General features: G+C 42.0%; 1 protein-coding gene across 1 annotated transcript in view; it reads left to right on the forward strand.

The window, feature by feature from the left end:
• The window catches only part of LOC137384924 (anoctamin-2-like), a 186,167-nt gene that overhangs the window by 154,914 nt on the left and 8,421 nt on the right, over nt 1–22,832 (forward strand). Inside the window, exons 22-28 of the mRNA XM_068059633.1 lie at nt 258–315; nt 468–568; nt 6,880–7,031; nt 9,703–9,855; nt 9,963–10,015; nt 11,279–11,457; nt 12,042–12,147. Coding sequence (XP_067915734.1) covers nt 258–315; nt 468–568; nt 6,880–7,031; nt 9,703–9,855; nt 9,963–10,015; nt 11,279–11,457; nt 12,042–12,147 — 802 coding nt within the window. The remainder of the gene's footprint in view (nt 1–257; nt 316–467; nt 569–6,879; nt 7,032–9,702; nt 9,856–9,962; nt 10,016–11,278; nt 11,458–12,041; nt 12,148–22,832) is intronic.

Genomic DNA, 22,832 nt, shown 5'->3' on the forward strand with positions numbered 1-22,832 from the left:
GTCTCAGTGAGGAGTGGTTGTGTGGGAAGAGGAAATGTCAAGCTGGTGCAGGTGGATATGGTCTGAGTTCAAAAGGAAAGCATAGTATTGGACCGAGGAGAGGGACTTTTGCATCTGGCCATCCTCCAACTGATCTGTTTGATGTACCTAAAACTCTCAAAACCCCTAAGTTATATTGAAATAAATAAATGACTAGTTTGTTGACAAGGCCTAGGTTTCTGTTGAAGGATATGATAAGTGGTCTGTTTTCTTGGCAGGTTTGTTGGCCGACCTGGAAGATACGTTTATGTCTTTCATGACTATCGTATGGAAGAGGTAGGGGGAAGTATCAGAACCAAATATGCAATGTTACTGCAGTGCAGAATTTTGTTGAATTTGACATATTTTCTTGTTTGATAATTTAAATATTGTACTAAAACTGTTTTTTTAAAGAACATCATTTTCACTTTCTCTTCATTTCGAACCAGTGTGCCCCTGGAGGTTGCCTGATGGAACTCTGTATTCAGCTAAGCATTATTATGCTTGGGAAACAGCTCATTCAAAACAATCTCTTCGAAATTGGTATTCCGTAAGTACTGTGACTGGTTCTATTTGCCTTTCAAGTGCTTTCTGACTAAGGGGATCTAACAGAATGTTTCCCTGATTTCCTGTAAACAAATTTTACCATTTAGATGCTACTTCCTGCATCTTATACACCGCAACCAAGCAACATAGGTGGTACCTCGGTGAGCTTATCCAGTGACGAGTTGATTTGTACAGGCCAGGAAGGTATCTGGTTTGGTCTTTGATGTGTGCTGCATTAACTAATCTCAACCAGGACAACAGTGGAGGATGATTTTCATCACATTTTAGGTGACTCCATGCAGTCAGTATTTGGAAATACATAAATCAACAAGTTAATTGTCTCATTAAACTGCCTTGTTGTGAACAAAACTTTCACTATCAGTTAACGTAAATATTTTTAGTCAATCAATTCTAGTTAAGCAATGTTGATTTTTACAAATTAGATTTTGATTCATCAGAGTTCAGCAGTAACCATAATTGACTTCCCCACAGCAAGCAGCCTCAATGGATGAGCCAGTTGCCTCGAAATACCACAGTTCTCTTCCACATGCATAGATGTCAGTTTATTTTGTACACACATCATATTGCTGTGTCATTTAGAAACAAGGTTCCATTTATGGATGGTGCATAGTTTTTACTAAACATTTATGGCCAGAATACAGATATGAGAGGTTGGAAATGGACATTGTTACATGCATTTGTCCAATTTTTGACAACAGTTTGGAGAAGGTAATCTGTGGACAAAAAGCTGGGGTGTGGGACTAAGCACAGCTGCTCTTTCAAAGAGCCAGCACAGGTACAATGGCCCAAATGGCCTCTTTCCATGCTGTAAGTTTCTATGATTCCATGACTCAGAACTCCTGGGTTAGGGGGAGAAATTTGGCCAAAGTTCTACTCCTGGTTGCTACCCAGTGACTTATGTTGGCAGTATCTAATATATGGATGTTAGGTAAGGAGAGGACTGGACTCCTAAATGATGCACTACACAGTTGAATATCCTGCCAATATCCTGGTCAGCACAGCAACAGAAATATCGGCAACTTGAGAAAGGTACTGAAGGGAGCGCGTGGAATTATATCCTAGCAAACACTCAATGCTTTGAGGAGGGAGGAGAGCAAAGGAAATTAGCAAGAAAAGATATGGCAAACTCGCAAGTGGGACGAGAAAAGAATAGAAGGCTTTTTTTTGCAACAGAGAAATAAGAATGACAACAGCCTGAAATTAAAAAGCATCCTTAAGATAATAAAATATCTCATTGTTTTCATCCCTGTCAAATGCTATCAGGTGCTGAGCAGCAAGGGAGAAGTATTAGAAGTGATAATTGAAGGCAAGATCAATGAGGGAGATTCTGAAGGGCCTATTGGAGAAGTGGAGACCAAGGCAAGGGGTTCAGGTAGGGTGTTCTATTAGCTAGGGTGTTGCAAAGTGCAGGCCCCAAATGGAGGAAAGCTCTTTGAGTGAAGGTAGGGCATTGTGAAGCTAGGATGCAAAGGAGGTCAAAATTGAAAGAGAGAAGGGTGTATACTGGAACATAGGACTGAAGGAGGTTGCAGCGGTAAGGGGGAGTAAGGCTCTGGAGGCACTTGTAGACAAAGACAAAGATTTTTAAATTAGTGCTTTGGGGAACAGGGAACCAATGAAATTTGACATGGACAAGGATGATAGAGAGCAGCAAGAACAACAGCTAAGGCACAAATAAGAAAAACATTTCAAATGTAACTGCTGCATTTTTATTTAGACTTATTACATGTACAGTATACTTTGGAGGTAATTTTGACATTGGGTGATGGTATAAAATTAGCAATAGTGAATCAACAGCCTGCATTTTCTGATTTTCAGTACTATTGAAATCAACTGACATAAAAATTAGCAGAGATGTAAAACAGGCTTCCAATTCAGTATTTTTTCTTTTTATCCAAACTCACAAAATCAAAATGACCCCCAAGGATTCCATGTATGGAATCTCATGTGGACTCTCACTGCTTCCCACTCAATACACTCTTCACATTCTAACTAACTCCACAAGCCAAGATCATTTCACACTTTGCAAAGTGCATACTATTCATTTCGTGCCTTTGACCCATCGCGTCCTGATCAGAGAACTTCTCTACACTAATGATGCTGCACTAGTCACTCACATGGAAGTGCCACTACAAAGACTCATGGTCTGTCTCTCCCATGCCTGTAACTTGTTCTGCTTGAGTATATAAGTATCAAGAAGACTGTGGTAATGGGACAAGATGTTGCATCTCCGCCCCTGATCACACTAAATAACACCAAACTGGAAGTGGTTAGCAAATTCTGCTACCTTGCGTCCACAGTGACAGACAATCTGTCCCTTGTTGCAGAGCTCGTTACACGGCATAGAGAAAGCAGCTACCATCTTTGGCCAACTTATGGAACGTGCACGATATAACACCAAGCTGGCCTTTAGGACCAAGCTGATGGTTTATAAGGCATGTGTTCTCAGCACCTTGCTGTATGGCTGTGAAACATGGGTGACTTACAGCTACCAGGAAAAGAAGCACAATAATTTCCATCTTCGCTGTCTGTGGTGCATTACGAGTATATCCAGGCAGGACAAAATCACAAATGCAGCAGTCCTCTCAAAGTCAGAGCTCCCAAGTGTGTTGACACTAATCAAACAGAGGCAGCTTCGGTGGATTGGACACATCCGCAGGATCAAAGATGGTCGATTACTCAAGGACCTTCTTTACGGTGAGGTAGTCGGGGCCAGACGACCACAGGGATGCCCAAAGCTCCGCTTCAAGGATGCTTGCAAGCATGACATGAAGGCCCTAAATGTTGACGATCACACTTGGGAGTCACTAACTGGTGAAAGAGAAATGTCGACACATCCTGTGGACTGGCATGCACTACCAAGATGACAAGTGGCTAGAGCAGCTTAACAACAGGCGCCAGTGCCGAATACAACAACTAACAGCGTCACTTGGCAGCTTCACATGCAGCACTTGTGGCAGAACACGTTTCTCAAGGATTGGCCTTCACAGCCATCAGCAAGAGAAGACACCCCACCTAAAAGGATTGTTTGCTTTATGCCTATCTTCTTTTGTAGATGGAAGGATGCCAACAACTCAATACATAATCCACCCAAAGGCACTGAAATTCTTTCTTGGCATGATACCATCCACAGAGGTAACCAGTAATTAACTCAATGCCAACACTTTCCTATGTCTGGGTTTATATGAAATTCTCTGGATGAGTTTGAACTTTGCTCATATTTAAATGGCTATCTTTGGGGTAATATTAACTTTGAGCAAGGGTGTAAAATGGGGGATATTGAGTTGGCCGTCCATTATTACACCATGCCTGATTTTCCCTTTCATTGCATATTACTCCTGTCAGCTTTTATTTGTCCAGGAACAGTAAAACTGCAAGGGGGGAAAGTGAAGGGGAAAGGTTTTCAATACCTGTTCAGTGAAAAACATTTAGGGTCTTAACTATGAAGGAAAATGGAGATAATAGTAAAATAATGGTCGGTACTTTGCAGTAACAAAAATGGCGAGGTTATTAGTACTTGCCATGATTACAGGGTAAATCTGACAGCAACTTTTAGGGCTGGATTTTATGGATCCTCCTCAGGCAGGGCTGGAGGTGGAGGGGCACGGAGAATCGCGATGGGTGGTGGGAGGTGGAGGGCCCGTCGCCTCCCCGCTGCCAAGCAATCTTACGGGGGATAGGCTGATGATGGCCTTCCCACCCAGAGGCCAATTGAGGCCCTTAAGTGGCCTATTAACTGCCAATTAAGGGTTTCTTCCCACCGCCGTTGAGATCGTACCAGTAGCGGGGATGTCTACGCCATGATGGGAGGGCGCCTTATAAAATGAGGCAACCTCCCTGGGAGCTTTGGGGGGGGAATCCCTTCTCATTGGGATATCTGCAGCCCATGGAGGACAACCCCCACCCCCCCCCCCCTCCCCTGGACTGCACGATGAACCGCCACCCCCTCTTTCCGGGGTCTTCCAGACTGGCCCCAGCGACCCACCTCATCTATCTTTGGTCTGGGGTTCCAGCACTAGGCCTGGATCCAAGGCCTCTGCAGTACCAGCAGTGGCCACCGCTCCCACTGGCGCTGCCAATATTGCTGAGCTGGCTGCCCTCTGCTTGGCCGGCATCTTGGAGGCGGGATCCCCATCTTTAAAGGGACAAAGAACCCAACTCGTGAAACTTTGATATAAAAAGACTGGAGGATCTCTCTGGGGTGGGAAGGGGGATGTGGGTAGGAAAAGGCTGGGCAGGGTACCCCCTGCCTTTTCGTCCCGGCTCCGGGAGCCCCACCTCTTATACAAAATCCACCCATAGTGTCCGCACATGAGTAGTTGAATGCAGAAATCCAGCAGTTGCTGTTAGAGATAGCGTGCTCCTTCATAGGGTGTGCTGCTCAAGGCCTCGCCGGTGGACTTGGCACTGAAATCACTAATGGCATAAACTTGAAATACTTGCTAGTTCCACAATAAAAATGGCTGAGAAAGTTAGGGTTAGTACATTTGGAAATAAGTGAGTTTTTAATGATGTTGTAAGTGATAATTACTGTGGAGCAACCTTGCTGGGCCGGAAAAAATTATTTTATAAGTATAGAGTCTCATTCCCTCAGAATAAAATTAATATTGCAGCTTTTAATAATTTTTTTGCTTTTTTCTGTGTTACGACCAGGTGAGAAAGGTATCCAGGCTTTCAGCCTTCACCTGGTCTTACTGTAACAGAGTTTTATTTTAAACATCCAGTGGTTTGAGTTCCCCTTGGTGAATCCTTGTTCATCGCTTTCCAATTATAAGGGAAAGAAATGAGTACAAACAGGCTTTCTGAGGTTTAAAGAAGAAAAGGGAAATGTATTAAAACTTAAACTTAACCTCTAATTCAGTTGACACCTACGGATACACGACGCACCCATGCTAGCATGCATACGCGATACACACATGCAAATAGAGACAGAAAAGAGCAGAAGAAAGATAAAGTGGAGAGGTTTGAGGCAATATCTGAAGGGTTTGTTACGGTTCTTCAAGCTCACTGTATGGTCCTTGCTTATAGGTAATTCTTGCTTTTCATTGGGGGCTGGTATTCTTCTTAAACCTCGTTCACTGTAGGAGATTTCTCTCTCTTGGGGTTCATGTGCCTTCAATGGATTCTGAAGCTGGTGAGAAAGAGATGAGAGCAGACAGGAGAAGTTGTGGTGAGCCACCGAAGAGAGGTGTTTTCAGTCCAGGAGCAAACAGTTTTCTGTGTTCAAATTCTCTGCGGCCAATTTAAAACTTTCAGTTCAAAACTCTGCAACAGACAGTTAGTCATGTGACTAAACTGGTCTGACCACATCTTCTGTGTATTGGGAGCAGGGACTGGTTCCTTTGTTCCAACACTGTCTGCTAGTTTGCAAAAAATGTCTTCCTGGCTAGGGGCCTGGCAATTCCTTGTGATAGGCCCTCTTTTCTTCCCAGCAACAATTTGAAGTTTAATGTCCGTGTGGTGAAATTAATGTACCTCATTCTTGGCAGGTGGGGGCCTGCATGACATCTGTTTCTCATCTATCTCTCTCCCTTAATCCCACCTTTATTCCCCAATTTTATCTGATTCCTGAACATGATTTAAATGCAATATATATTTCTTGTTTTTTACGTATTGGTTTGGAATCTGGATATCTCGGCATGGATATGTCAATCTGATTGATTGTAAGAGCCTCACTGTTGCTTGTCCTGTTCAGAGATGCCACAGATCCCTTGTAAAAGGCACCAAACTGAATTAGACTCTGGATTAGTGGAAACTTCCTCTGAAGAACGCAGGAAAGCTCTGGGCAGTTGTACACAAGGTGAACAGTGAAGACTGTTCCCTCGCTGCTGACAGCAAAATCTGGCCCTATAATGATAATCTATTTAATAAAGAGTGTCAAGAAGTTGAAAGAACTTTCACAACATAGAATCATAGATTCATAGAAATTTACAGCATGGAAGGGGCCATTCGGCCCATTGTGTCCTCGCTAGCCTACAAGTAGCATCCCAAACTCAATAATTGGGAGAGTGTTTACATAATTGGTGCAATCACTAAAAGAGCAAATTAGCCAACATTATTTGCTCTGTTCTCCTGAAGGAATTTTATACTGCGGACTGAAAAGATTTGTATGATAGAAAGCTCTCTTATTCCGTTTCAATTTAAAATTGTTTTGATCATTAATGGAAAGTTTCAGATCTGAGTTGACATTTCTACCACTTCAGATGTTGCTTATTTTAAACATGATCTTGTCAATTGGCAAGTTCCCATTTCATACCTGAGCTATGATGTGATTAAATTGGGTTAATTTTACAGAAGAATGAAGAAGTTGTTCAGGAAATTGAAGGATGAAAGGGCTGAACCTAAAGAATCTAATAATTCCAGTACTACTAGACAACCTCAACAATGGGATTTAGACTATAATTTGGAGCCTTTTACTGGCTTGACTCCTGAATACATGGAGATGAGTAAGTTGATACAATGTTATCTTGCTTGTTACTTTTATTTATATAGCTTGAAATAAGATCTGTCAAGTTTAAGATGTGGTAACAAGATAAACCTGTCGACGTCTGAAGATTCTAAAAAAAGATTCAGACCTGCAATCAGGAAATGTGACTAGCTTATTTTTTGCAAATGAATTTTAATATTTTTAGGAAAAACCTCACAGATTTTTGAAATTGAGTCCGATTTAAGGTACACATTGGGGTCATTTTGACTTTGTGCAACAGTGTACAATGGGTGAGAGCAAATCAACAAACCAGTCTATCTCTCCCCATTTTTATTCCAGTTGACTTCAATTGAAATAAAGATTGTGGCATGTGTGAAATGGCCTGCTGACTTGCTGTTATTAATTATACATCAGCACACAAAGTCAAAATTAGCCCCAAAGAAGCAATGGGCACAAATTTGTAAAATTGAACAAAAAACATTTGAACATCAAAATAGATCTGTGCCTCTTTTTCCAAAACATTCCTGTCACAAATCATTAAAATTATGGGAAAATTATTTCCATGACAACTTATCTACCTGTGTTTCATTTTAAGACAGGCAAGTGACTTTGGCCTCCAGCCTCCATCATTGGCACTTTGTACCACCTCCCAGGGGCCACAGGAGTAAGTTCCAGTGGCAGCTTTCCTCCTGATTTATCCCCCAGTTCTAACTGTGCCGAACCCCCCACCACCCTACCCCAAGAAGAAACACATCATGTGCTCTGTAGCTCACCACAGTGGTGCAGCTGAGGTTAGAACTCAGTAGAGTTTTTGATGAAGCCTAGCTCATCATTCTGTTCCACCACACAATGATATTCCAGCATGCTGTAACAGCACTTGTATTACTTTTGTCAGTGTGTATTATCCTTCAGAACATGTGTGCTTTAAGCCTGTAGAATATTGCTACATACTAATATTAATGTACTAGAGATTTATTTCAGGGTTTCTGTGGATTTGACATGATCAGAGCTCCCAAAATAGAGTTGTGTCTTATAGTGTATGCTGTCAATATAAATTCCCCATCAATTATTTGTTAAGTACCTGACAGGTTGGTAATAATGTCACAATCACTTGTCTATCAATGTAAATGATGTAAATGATTCAGAATACAGCTACTGTCTGCATTGAGAGCTGTAGATAGCAATAGAAAAAATTGATTCAGAACCTAATCAAAACCATCCCATCAGTTTCACACCATGAAGAACAATGTGTATACTCTTGACCAGTTAACACCAACTTGTACTTATTTAGGACTTTAAGGGTTAATACTGCAATGTGAGCCGCATGAAAGATGGCAGGATCCCCAAAGACACATTGTACAGCGAGCTCGCCACTGGTATCAGACCCACCGGCCGTCCATGTCTCCGCTTTAAAGACGTCTGCAAACGCGACATGAAATCCTGTGACATTGATCACAAGTCGTGGGAGTCAGTTGCCAGCGTTCGCCAGAGCTGGCGGGCAGCCATAAAGACGGGGCTAAAGTGTGGCGAGTCGAAGAGACTTAATAGTTGGCAGGAAAAAGACAGAGGCGCAAGGGGAGAGCCAACTGTGCAACAGCCCCGACAAACAAATTTCTCTGCAGCACCTGTGGAAGAGCCTGTCACTCTAGAATTGGCCTTTATAGCCACTCCAGGCGCTGCTTCACAAACCACTGACCATCTCCAGGCGCTTATCCATTGTCTCTCGAGATAAGGAGGCCAAAGAAGGACTGCAATGATCAATATGATCCCCTGGACTGGTTCTAATCACCTGAGGGAGTCAGCGAACAAGTTTTCAGAGCTTTTCTTTTGATAACTTCATTGCCCTTTTTTTCCTGTTTTTGTTTACATCCTCAGGAAATTACACAGCTGCTGGGGTAGGAAGTGTCTAGTCATGATGCTTCAGGTATTGTGAGTGAGGGGCAGGCTTGATGGACCAGCTGTCTTTCCCACCCATCATTTTCAGATGACCCCATCCTACACTCCCCCATTGTGAAAGCTGCATTTGAAGGGAGCATAGGTAGGAGTTAAGCAATATAGCTGCAAATCTGTGCCTTGTGCTCTTTACAAGTGCAGCTCCCTGCTGGGAGAGTGGGATTGTGGTGAAAACCCTAGAATTCCATCACAGGGTCTGTTGACAGTAATAAATCATTTACGATTTGGTTTTGTGGCTTGGGCGGCACAGTGGCGCAATGGTTAGCACCACAGCCTCACAGCTCCAACAACCCGGGTTCAATTCTGGGTACTGCCTGTGCGGAGTTTGCAAGTTCTCCTTGTGACCGCGTGGGTTTTCGCCGGGTGCTCCGGTTTCCTCCCACAGCCAAAGACTTGCAGGTTGATAGGTAAATTGGCCATTATAAATTGCTCCTAGTATAGGTGGGGAATTGAGGGAAGGTGGGGATGTGGTAGGAATATGGGATTAATGTAGGATTAGTATAAATGGGTGGTTGATGGTCGGCACAGACTTGATGGGCCGACGGGCCTGCTTCAGTGCTGTATCAATAAATAATGCGATCTGATGCCTTTAATTAAATTGTTGTATTCATCCTTAGGTATCCATTATTCTCCATTTAATCAATGGCAAATTTCCTATATCCGTATATACTTGAATTACATAGAGAAGTGTGACTGTGTTGCTGTCAATGGGCTTTAACGAATGCTATTTTCCTCAGTTGTCCAGTTCGGCTTTGTGACACTTTTTGTCGCGTCCTTTCCCTTGGCTCCCTTGTTTGCTCTTCTGAACAACATCATTGAGATACGGCTGGATGCAAAAAAATTTGTCGCCGAACTCAGAAGACCGGATGCAGTGCGGGCAAAAGACATAGGTACATCAGCAACCTGAAAATATACATCAGCAATTCATTCGGAATTGAAGTTAATTTACATCGAATTTCTAGCATCTTTATTGAAGTGTGTCTTCTTTGTCCACTAGGAATTTGGTATAACATTCTCAGTGGGATGGGGAAAGTCTCAGTAATCATCAATGTAAGTCAATGAGCTTTCTGTTACCTTCTCTAAATGTACAGGATTTTTATCTATAATGAATAGGGTTTAGCCATAATTGAAGTGACAAAAAGATGTATATATTTTTTGACAATTTATAAAATAAAATCAGATTAGTTGCTGTTTTTTTTCTATTCTGTGACTAGAAAATAATATTTTATTTTTTATTTGCTTTTAGCAACCACTTGTATAGCAATTTTACCTTTGCGGGTTTAGAAAATTCAGTTTTTTATTTCAGTAATGTTGAAAATCTGACTTTTTTTCAATTTTCTTTCGGTTTAAGTTTTATCAAATTTAACACAGGCTTAACCTGCTCAGTGTTCATCAGTTTCCCGTATTATTCCCTAGTTTTTTAAAAAATTATTCCATCAAACACCAAAAATGCCCACTGAAATTGAGAAGTGAGCTTTGCTGACCTACAATAGTTATGAAAACCCTGTAATCCTGAAGCACTGAGGCGATTCTTTGTTTTGTTGATTTAAGTCATGCTGTAAGTAACTTTTCACTTGAGAATGTAACATCAACAATTTGGCAAAGCTTGTTGTAAACTTCCTTGTAAGAAGTGAAGTATATTTTGTTCATTTCACAGATGGCTGAGAAATCCCAAGGCAGCTTGTGCTTTGGGAGGCCTTTCTTTATTGTGAGATCAGGCACATGAATCAGTTTGTAGGATGTACCTTTTCCTATTAGATAGTGGCAATGGTACTTCAAGGCAGAAGAAGAACCTCGTTTGGAGCAGAAGGATGGCATGAATCCCAGGTTTTTCAGACAGTCAGTCTCTGCATCAGACTTTTCAAGGTCCCCAGCATTCACAGATCATTATCCTGGAATATTAAAACAGTTTCACAGGAAATCCGAGGCCCTGTTAACAATTAAAGGAAGAGTTTGTACTTCACAGAAACAAATGTCCAAAAGTTGTAAAATATTACATACGGACCACTGAAATTTATGTACTGTAACTAATTGTTGTGACTTGTATCTGCATGGCAAGGTTTAATTTTAAATGATTTTGCATTGTGCAGACTTTTATGTCTAATAACATAAATAATTGAGAAGCTATTGGTGTTGGTGCTATTTGTAGCCTGGAGCTTCTTGTGACATTAGTAAACAACCACTTCATACATTTGATGGCCATCCTCTCTCCATCATTTAGCAGGGACATTAACCCAACTTATTTTAACTGTTGAATTTATATGACATCTATTCATTTCCAGTGTTAATCCATCTTCTTTGTGTGTCATCCAGGCATTTGTAATCGCCATTACATCAGACTTCATCCCTCGCCTTGTTTACCAATACATGTACAGTGATGATGGAAGTATGCATGGGTTTGTTAATCACACCTTGTCATACTTCAATATCAGTGAATTTCTACAGGGTACACATCCACAATCATCACATTTCAACAATATTAAAGTCTGCAGGTAATTACTGTCATCTATCTATAATAAAGGCTGTTTAGCCTGTGGAGTTGAAGTAATTATATTCCTGTTTTTCTTTAGGTGTGCAGAGAGATGTGATCCAAGCAGCCTCTTTCTGTGCCTTAAACTTTTTTTGATTTTATGATTTTCACTTAGTTGGCAAAAAAAAAATGCTTCTGTGTAATATTTTAGATGCAAATGGGCTATGGAAGTGTGCCTTTGACCAAGTGATCTGGTTGTAATCTTACCATCTCTTACCAAAATACAGAAAGATTTAAAACAAGCTGGGCTTAGAGAAACATCAGCTTGCATAGTTGGGAATAAGACCACATATGGTACTGTATATGATCTTATTTGTGGTTTTCTCTCTGTGACTCGATTGTTTACAGATGTAGAGTCTGATTCCACCTAACAACCACACTTCTGGTGTTATTTTAAGAAGCATTTATCTGAGACTTGATATGATTTGGAAAGTTTTCTTTTTCACGACGGAGCAAATTATTGCAACTCACCTGAACTAACTGCCCATTTCTTTACCTCCTACATCCCCTTCTGCCTCCACTCCCCACCCTGGAACTATACCATAGGTACAAGGATTACAGGGAACCACCATGGTCTGATCATGCCTATGATTACTCCAAGCAGTATTGGGCTATTCTGGCTGCACGCTTGACATTTGTTATCATCTTCCAGGTAAGTGATGGGCAATGGGAATTAATGGTACAATTTTTTGTTAAGTGGAGCAATATCTATAAATAATTCATTAACATGGAGTTGAAATTAAAATATACTTTGAAAGAAAAGCAAAATACTGCGGATGCTGGCAATCTGAAATAATAACAGAAAGTGCTGGAAATACTCAGCAGGTCTGGGAGCATCTGTGGAAAGAAAAACAGAGTTAACCTTTCAGGTCTGTGACCTTGGCCCTGTCGCCGCATGGGAAGCATGGCACGAAAAACTGTGCGGGCTGCTTCCTGGCGGTGGGTTTGGTGTGGGGTAGGTGGGGGGGGGGGGGTGGTAGGGGAGATGTGGGCTACCTCTTTCAATAGCGCTTAGTGCCTGAATGAGGGACCCAGCATCAGGAAGTGGGGGGCCCTGCTGAGGGCCACCCACCTGCCCTTGCTGCCGACTCCACTCCACCTCCCCCCGCCCTGCGAACCCCCACCCTGCAAGATCCCACCCACCCTGATCTACCTTAAACTTGGTTCCAGCGCCCATTCCTCGGTGTCTGGTTGCTCCTTGTGATGGAAAATTCTGAAATTGTTAAGTTAAAACACAGCAGTAGTGTAACTAAAGAGCAGATCATTTTGAAAACAGAAAGAGAGATGCATTGGATTACAGCAATATCAATCAGCACCATCAGCACTTTATCAATAGTAGGCTATTCTAACAGAAGCACATTATTGCACTGCTGACAGTGTGCGATAGTATGAAGGAGACAAACTCTGCATCTCTCCATCATGCCCAGGACCCAATGGTTTAAGAGCAGAAATTGAAGGCACAGTTCCATCTTTTTATTGTCCCTCCAACAGGAACTAGTGGGCCATAGGACTAAAAAGGGCAAAGAAATGCTTGAAAGCCTGAGGTCTCCACTGGAGACTTCACATCGATATGAAGGTATCTAGCAATTGGTTATTATAGTGTTGTAAAACTTATTCACTTAGAACATTGAGTTTTTAAACATTATTGTTGTTTATTGTGCTGCGTCTCTGCCTCTGGTACTGTGAAGTGCTGCTATCATTCTACCTTCCAAATAGATCAGTCCTCAAGATTCAAACCGCTTTAACAAGAATTGACATGAATGAGATAAAGATTTAAGGCAAAAATGGATGAGATGCTGTGGATGTGCCAGAACTCTGTGCCTTATGTCAGGGTTGTGATACCATTCAGCTTTGCCTTTTTTAATGTCAAAAAAGCCTCAGTATGGTAATCCTTCTCCTCAAGTATATAATATGAGCATCAGTGCTAATCCAATGCATTCACCCAGTACAGACTGCCACTGTGGTATTGCCAGATGCAGATTATATTCACTCCACACAAATAGTGCCCTTTGATGATTTCCTTGAGCATACTGGTATTTTAATGGAAATAATACAAAATGTGTCTTTAATATGGAGCAAAATAAACAATATTAAACTTATTAATAAACATAAAAAGATCCTTCTTTACATAATGGCAGGTACACTTCCACTGTATTACAATAGTACACCATATGATAGTAAGATACAATCCCTCATTCCTGACCCACCTTTACTGCCTCCATCTTTGTCAACACACCCAGTTCCAGTCTGTTGCATAGGTGATCCCTGATCTATGATAATTCATTCATGATGGTAATGTTACGACTGATGAGTAATGCAGCAACAGCCATTTTGATATGCTGTCGGATGGCTGATACTGAGGCTTATGATGAAGTAAATGACATGGAAAGACATTGGGCTGAATTTTACAGCCCCCCCACTGCCAATGTCGGGGGTCGTGGCGGTGGAGGGAGGCCAGAAAATGCCTCCGGGACAGGGCTGCCATGCACCCTGGCGCCGGGAATACCCAGCCCGATATTGCCGGCAGCGGTGAGGCCTCATGGTGACCCCCACACCACTCGGCTAGGAAAGCCCCATTTCAATATGTAAATTATAAAATTTACTCTCTGTCCCGGAGCGCTCTGCATGCCGCTGGCCGGCACTCCCATACCTTTGGATCCCCGTCTGGGGAACCGAGGCGGAACACTGGTGGGGGGTGGTGGGGGGCAGCAGATATGTTTCTCAGTATGGGAGAGCGGGGGGAAGCAGAGTCAAAGTAATCTCATTGGTGTAGGGGATGGTGGGAAGGGTTATAGTTTAAAGTTTATGTACTTTGTGGGGGGGGGGGGGGGGGCGCCGGAAGGTCAGGTAGACAAGGTAAGTGTTTTGGGGGGAGAGGGCAAAAAATTAATTTATTTGTTAATGGGGGTTGGGAGGAGGCAGAAAAATGCATATCATTTTTTAAATTACATTTTTCTTTAAATATTTAAATTGAAAGTTAGGGGTCGCAGCCCTTTAAAAATGGCACCCGCGCCTGCGCCTGCGCCAAGTCAGCTGACGCCATTGCCGGGGACGGACAGCCCGCCCCTCTTTGTCATCGGGGTGGGCGATCCACCACGGCTATTTAAATGAGCCGCCGCGTTTAATATCACAGCAGCTCCACAGCCTGTGGCCCACGTAGGCTGACGGCCATTGTTTTCGTCCACTGCTGAAGTGTAAATTCCAGCCCATTATATTTACCATAATGTTTTCAATCATGGAAATCATAGCACAGAAGGAGGCCAAATGGCTTATTAGACCTGCACTGGTACCAGATCTCTAACCAGAACTATCGACTCTAGTCTCATCTCTAGAACCATAGAAATTACAGCAGAGACAGAGGAAAATCAGGACAGACCATAATTTTACTGCTAAACTATTGGGGAAGGCTTATTTTAGGAGTCTATAACAACAAATTTCACATCCATTTTGATCCAATCAATCAAAAAAATCAACACTTGTTTCATTTTCTCAAAAAATTCTCATTCACGGAAAAGGAACCGATCACATCCTCAGCAAATGTTTTCACACTCCTTTCAGTGACCATTATTGGTTCTCATGACCCCACCAAATACCCTCAGGAGTTTCAGTTATAATATAATAAGCACATTAAAAAAAATCAAGAGTTTTGGAAAAAAGGCCCAATACTTCAGCACAAACTTAACCAGCCCATTTTCCAATCCCCGAAATCAACTTCCTTGCAAATGCCTACTCCTATCTCAGGTTCTCAGTTGTGCTGCTGCTCTGTTCTATGAGCTTGGATCACTATTTCCCAGGCTGCCACAAGTATTCATCCTCAGTGCCCTTAGCTCCAGCAGGCCTTTGTTGAGGCACCAGTGCTTTAGTTTTGCCCCAAGCAACCTGCTGTCTCTTTCCAAACTCCTGTGGCCACTGTCTCTGCTCCCAGTATTGCTATCTCAGTCACTGTGCATGTAACACCTTTCAGGCCTATATGCTTTATATGCACCTATATGTTTCTGACCATTAACTTTGTTGTTTGCTTCCACTGCATCCACAGTTACTCTGTCTGCTCCTGGCCTGAGTGCCAACATTATGTTCATTCCCTGGCAGTTTCCAGGCAATCTTCCCTGGGCTGATTCAAGATAGGCTCCTCCTGGCTGATGCTGATACCCATCCCAAACTAATACATGTGGCAACCTTCTTCTGCTAGCGTTGGCTTGAAAAAGAGTACAGCATAGAAACTGAGTGTATCAATAAAGGAATATATGTGGAAATCACAGAGATTGGGAAACGAGTAGACCAAAATAGAACTCAGTCTTGCATCAAACTATAAACTTCTGTATTACATCTTTTTCACAACTAATCCATGTATCTTAAAATGGTTCCTTTGCATGTGTCTAGCAGTAGCTATTAGTTTTGTGCAAATTATCTGTCATTGGTGAGGCCACTGACTATAATCAGAACTGAATAATGTCTAGCTTGTTTAGCTAGTACTCCAGGTTTTTGAAATGGGATCGGCCCTGTGTTTACTGGGAAAATAAAAGTGAGTCTAATAGCACACACCATTATTAGTGTGCAATTAACCCAGTAATTCGTGGTGAGGAAGAGGTATGTCATGAGTTGCAAATCGCTCGGTGATTTGCATCGCTCTGCCGCTCGATGATTGAAAATTGGAGTTCATTCTCAGTAAGTGTCAAGAAATTGCTGCATTTGAGCTGTTAAAACAAATTAAACGCACCACAGAAAGTTAGGGCTGGTATTTAATAATGTGAGGACCCTTTCAATGAGGAGATTTATGTTTCTGCAAAGCCACTGAACCTCTTCAGCCGAGAAAAGGAACAATTGAAACTGTGGCGCCTCAATCCTGTGGGTAGTAAATTGCTCTTAGAGGTTTTAAAATTCAAATTTTAATTTTTGAAACATTTTTCTTGCCTCTTTTCTCTCTTTCTTTCTTTCTTAATCCAATTTTTCCTTCCCGCTCATTATTTCTCTTTTTGTGCTTGATTTGATTCTAATTCACCCTATTTCCTGCTCCATCATTCCTCTGGCCGTAATTTTTCCAGCTCTCGGCAGTGAGCTTCAAAGATGGCGGGGCGCATGCGCGGGAATTACCTCGCGGAGCCACCGCAATATTTAGCGTGGCGGCTCATTTGCATGGCTGGGGCACACCGTACACCCCAATGACATAGAGGGGGCAGGTGCTCCATCCCCACAACGGTACCTGTGCCACCACACAGGCGCCGGCGCTATTTTTAAAGGGCTTCAGGCCCTTCCAAATCATTTACATTTTTGAAGTTATAGGGGATAGAAAAGTAAAGTTAAAAATGTATTCAAAGTTTCAATCCCCTTTCCCACCCCCCAATGACTAATCAAATTATCTATTGCCCTCTCCCCCCTAAAAGAAATTAATTTTGCGATCCTGATCTTCACCCACAAAGTTTAAAACCTTTAACGTTCCCACCTTCCCCTCTACCAATCGCTTTAGTTTTCCCTGTTCCCCCCCACCCGCCCTGAAAACCTGGCTGCTCCTCACTCCCAGCAAGTGTTCTGCCTCGGTTCTCTGAATGGAGATCTGAAGGCGCAGGAGTTCTGGCAACCAGCTGGAATATCGCAGCGGAATGGCCATCGCGACGAGGTAAGTATTTATTCAGTAATTAAAATAAATTTACATATTGTAATGAAGTTCTTGTCGCCAAGCGGCGGGGGGGGGGGGGGGGGGGGTGGGGGTGGTGGTGCCGCCACGAGGCCTTGCCACTGCTGGTAATATGGGGAGGGGCCTTTCCAGCATCGAGGCCCATGACAGGCCTCTCCCGGAGGTATTTTCCAGATCCCCTCGCGATGACCCCCAATGTCGGGGGCCCAGCAAAATTCAGCCTTCTGTTTCTTTCTCAATCTTTAAACATTGTTGGTTAAGGAGATTAATTGTAGGTCCTATCACTCATCAAGGTCCCAGATGCCCCGTTGACCTTGCCATGTCATTATCAGCTCACAGCGTTTTTTGAAGAGGGAGGAAAACAAATCTAATGAGTGGTGCATGCTGTTAGATGCCCACTCCAGAAGATTCTGTGCCAATATTTTATGCATGTTTTCATCTGTGAGAGAAAAGATAACTCATTATCTATGATTTCTGCCATCATTAAAGAGACTTTAGGGAAGATGAAATTCCAATAGATTATGTTTCCGGCCTCAGTCAAGTAAATGACTCACCAGACAGCTAAGGGACTGCTGTTCAGTGTATCTACCCAACCGGCACAACTGATTAATAGCACGGTTGCATGCCTAGTGGCTAAGGACTGTTTGGATCTTTGGCATCCTTCAAAGAAACCTGCTTCTACTTCAAAAGAATTATATCCTAGGAAGTTTAGCCCTTTGTTTGTTTGCCAGTTGCCATGTTCAAGCAGTGGGAGGGGCTCCATTTAGCTGAAGTACCCACATTATATGCGTCAAAAGTTGAGTTTTAAGATTCTGAAGTGCACTGTATTGATGGTGATTAGCATCATTCTTTTGTTTCTGTGTAATCATATTTCTTGTAAACAAAAGTAACTTAGTTTTGCCCTGAATGTTGCAATCCAGCAATGTGGTGTTTTACATCTTTCAGGGTGTACATGAGAATTGGTGAGCAGGGCACACAATCTATGGTACAGAAGACCCCAATTAAAGATTAATTATTCATCTAGTGACACAGCATTCAGATCATAGAAATCAATTTGCACGCAGCAAGCTCTCACAGACAGCAAAGTGATAATGGCCAGAAAATCTGTTTTTTGTGATGTTGATCGAGGGATAAATATTGGTAAATTGATAAATATTGATAATACTGGGGAAAACTCCCCTGCTCTTCTTCAAAATAGCATTGTGGTATCTCTTGCATTCATCTGAAAGGACAGATAGGACATTGGTTTAACATGTCATCTGAAAGATGGCACTTCCAACAGTGCAGTACTCCCTCAGTACTGCACTGGAGAGTCAACTTTGATTCTTCTGCTTAAGTCCTGGTGTAAGGCTCAAACCCCCAACCATCTCACTTAGAGGTGAGATTGCAAGTAACTGAGTCACAGCTGGCATGAACAATGAATAATGTTGCAGTGTCCAGGAAAACTCTGTTTGAGTGAGTGATAGTGAAAGTAGTTTAAAATACACATTGAGGAGCTGGAGTGTCTCGGTTTCTCACTCTGGTGAAAAGCTTTCCTGCCCTCTGTACTGTAGTAACCATCTTGTAATGTGCAGTTCTTCAAGTGGAAATCTTAGGAACCGGAAGCGGCCATTTGGCTTAGCAAGCTGTTACAAGATGTTCAGTACAAGGAATGATGAGCACTTTCACCACAGTTAATTAAAAACAGAAGAGTTTGAAATCTGGCTGAGAGTTGACGTGATGGAAAAATAAAATTTGACCATTTTCCATTTGCTTTTTATTTGCAGAATTTTAAGAAATGTTACTGCACTATCAGCTAATTCTTGTTAGCTGCTAGTTATAATAGTTAGCAGCTCATGTGTTTTCCTTGCTTGGCTTGGCTCATTTGCTGTTTCATCCTCTGGTTGCTCATTAAGTCATGCTCAATTGCCAGCAGAGGAACGATCACACCCAAGTGACTATTGTTCAGGGAGCGGTGTCACAGGATGTCGCTTAAAGGGCACATTTGTCAATAATGCTTCCATTATATTTTAAAGATCTAATTGTAGAGTGAAAGCCGCACTAATTATATAGCCCTTGTTCAAGGAACAAAGGAACAGAAGTAGGCCAATTAGCCCCTCAGGCATGTTCTGCTATACAGTGAAATCTGTGACCTAACTCAATATATACCTGCCTTTGCCTCATATCTCTTAATACCTTTGGTTTACAAAAATCTATCAATCTCAGATTTAAAATTAACAATTGACCTAGCATCTATTTCCATGAGTGGAAGAGAGTTCCAAACTTCAACTAGAGCTTGTGTATAGAAGTGTTTCCTATTGTAACTTCACTCCTGAAAGGTCTGCCTCTAATTTTTAGACTATGCCCTTGAGTCCGAGTCTCCCCAATCGGCAGAATAGTTTCTCTCTATCTGCTCTATCAGTTCCCCTTAATATCTGGAAAATTTTGATCAAATCACCCCTTAACCTTCTAAGTTCCAGGGAATACAGCCTTAATTTGTATAATTTCTCCTCATAATTTAACCCTTGGAGTCCAGGTATCATGCTGGTAAATATACACTGCACTTCTCTAAGGCCAATATATCATTCCTAAGATGTGGTACCCATAACTGCTGACAGTACTCCAGGTGTGGTCAAACCAGGGCTTTGTATAGTTGTAGCATAAATCCTCCCACCTTGTATTCTAGTCCTCTAGATATAAAGGGCAACATTCCATTAGTCTGTTTTATTATTTTCTGTACCTGTCCATGACATTTTAATGACCCATGTTGCTGGACCCCCAACTCTCTTTGGACATCCACTGTTTCTAGCTTTTCACAATTTTAAAAAGTAACCTGTTCTATCCTTTTTAGGTCCAAAAGGGATGACCTCACATTTGCCTACATTGAAATCCATTTGTCGTAGTTTTACCCATTCACTTAACCTATCAATATCTCTTTATAATTTTTGCTTCCATCTGCACTGCTTACAATGCCACCTATCTTTGGGTCATCAGCAAACTTGTATATGTGGCTTTCTATCCCATCATTAATAAATGCAGTGAATAATTGAGGCTAAGGACAGATCCTTGCAGGATACCATGAGAAATATCCTGCAAATTAGAGTACCTCACCATTTTCCCTACTCTGTCACTTGCCACTCAGCCAATTTCCTAACCAGGTCAATAATCTTGCCTTCAATTCCATGAGCTCCAACGTTAGCTAACAGTCTCTTATGAGAGACTTTATCAAATGCCTTCTGGAAGTCCATATAAATAACATGCATAAACACCACCTCTTTAAAACATTCAGTCAGGTTCAGCAGGCATAACCTGTCTGTTACGACCAGGTGAGAAAGGGGTCTAGGGTTCCCTGTCAACCTTCACCTGGCCTTACGGTAATAGGGTTTAATTTTAAACACACCATTTTTTTCCTTGTTCACTAACTTCCAATTGTAAGGCAAAGAAATGAGCCAAACAGGTTTTCTTAAGTCTAAAGAAAAAAGATTGAGCTTTATTAAACTTAAACTCTAATTCGGTTAACGCCTATGGATACGTGACGCGCCCACGATAGCATGTATATGCGATATGCACATGCAGATAAAGACAGAAAAGAGCAGAAGATATAAAGTGGGAAAGTTTGAGGTAATATCTGAAGATGATTTTGGGTACTGTTCTTTGAGCTCACTGTAAAGTCCTTGATTGAGGTAGGTCTTGCTTTTCATTGGGACCCAGTATTCTTCTTAAACCTTGTTCGATGTCGGAGACTTTCTCTGTTAAAGATCGTGTGTCCTCAGTGGGTCCAGAGGCTTGTGAGAAAAAGATGGGAGTAGGCGGGGGAGAGGTCTTCTCAGTCCAGGAGCAAACAGTCTTTCTGAGTTCAAAAACTCTGGCTAGTTCAAAATACCCTGAACCAGCCAGTTAGTCACGTGACCAGCTGGTTTAACCAGTCTTGGCTTTTGTGGATTGTATCACCTCAGCAGTCTCTGGAAAGCTCTTCCTTACACTGTCAATGTCTGGTGATCAAAATCCATTGTGGATTGAATGTGTCAGGGAATAGTCCTTTTGTCTCCACAAGCACTGTCTGTTAGTATCCAAATGTTTTTCAGCTAAGCGCCTGGCAGCCCTTGTAACAGGCCTTCTCTTCTTCCCAGAAAGTTCAAAATCAGTGTTCTTATGACAAATTTAATATGCCTCATTCTTGGCAGCTGGGGGGCCTGCATGACACTATTGTTACAACCAGGTGAGAAAGAGATCTAAGGGTCCCTTTCAGCCTTCACCTGGTCTTACTGTAACAGGACTTTATTTTTAAACACTGTTTTTAGCTCCCCCTTGGTTCACCACTTTCCAATTATAAGGCAAAGAAATGAGCACCAACAGGCTTTCTTAGGTTTGAACAAGAAAGGTGAAATTTATTAAAACTTAAACTTAAACTCTAATTCAGTTGACACCTACAGTTACACAACGTGCCCACGCTAGCATGCAAATGTGATACACATATGCTCATAGAGACAGAAAAGATGAGTAGAAAAATAAAGTGGAAAGTTTTGAGTCAATCTCTGAAGAGGGTTTTTTTTGTTACTGTGCTTCGAGCTCGCTGTAGTCCTTAAATGTAGGTAGATCTTGCTTTTCGTTGGGGCCCAGTATTCTTCTTAAAGCTTGTTTACTTTAGGAGACTTTTCTCTCTTGGGGTTTATGTGTCTTCAGGGAGTTTCAGTTCCATGAGAAAGAGATGGGATCAGACAGGCAGACAGGAGGTCTTCTTTGGTCCAGGAGCAAAGAGCTTTCTGCCAGTTCAAACACTGTCTCTACAATTTAAAACTCCCCAATTTGGCCTGCAGTGTAGTCATGTGACTGGTATAACCACTTTTTGCTTTGTATATTGGGTAGGTCAGGGAATGGTCCTTTGTTCCAAGTAGTGTCTGTTAATATGCAAAATTGTCCTTCCAGCCAGGGGCTTGGCAATCACTTGTATCAGGCCTTCTCGTCTTTCCAGCAATGCTTTGAAATTTAATGTCCATGTGGCAAAATTAATATGCCTCATTCTTGGCAGGTGGGGGCCTGCGTGACACTATCCTATGCAAATCCATGCTGGCTCTCTCGAATCAGTTGAAAATTTTCAAGGTGCTCAGTCATTCTATCCTTAATTATAGACTCTAGTAATTTCCAGACAACAGATGTTAGGCTAACTGGTCTATAATGCTTTGGTTCCTCTCTCTCATCTTCTAGCTCAAACATCACTAGAGTTCATAAATGCCAACACTTTGTTACCTTCAGTGCCTTACAAAATATTTAGTGTGAAACTATTTTTTAAAGGTAGAATCAAATCAATATGTGCAGTGTATTGGAGAAATGGGAAAGATGTAGCATAGATTTACCAGTCTGAGGGCGGGGACCAGAGAGGATATAGTTTTGACAACAGACTTAGAAAGTAGCGGATTATTTTCAGCTTCAGGTTTTAGGGGTAAACTGTCAGAGTGGATCACCTGCCTGTTGTAGAATCTGCACGATCCACACCGACAGTTTACTGCCCAAGCGGTGAAGATTACTATTACCCCTCGGACTATATTCACTGGAACACAGAATGCTAAGAGGGTATCTAATGTAGGAGAGGGTTTAAGAGATCAAACCACGAAAGATTATTTTCACTGGTCAGTGAATCACTAACAAGGGGCAGAGACTGAGGATTAGTACAAAAATCATAAAGAAGGAGCTTGGATTATATTACTGCAAAGGGTTTATTATAGCAT

Source organism: Heterodontus francisci, chromosome 27 (assembly GCF_036365525.1).
Source record: "Heterodontus francisci isolate sHetFra1 chromosome 27, sHetFra1.hap1, whole genome shotgun sequence".
NCBI lineage: Eukaryota > Metazoa > Chordata > Chondrichthyes > Heterodontiformes > Heterodontidae > Heterodontus > Heterodontus francisci.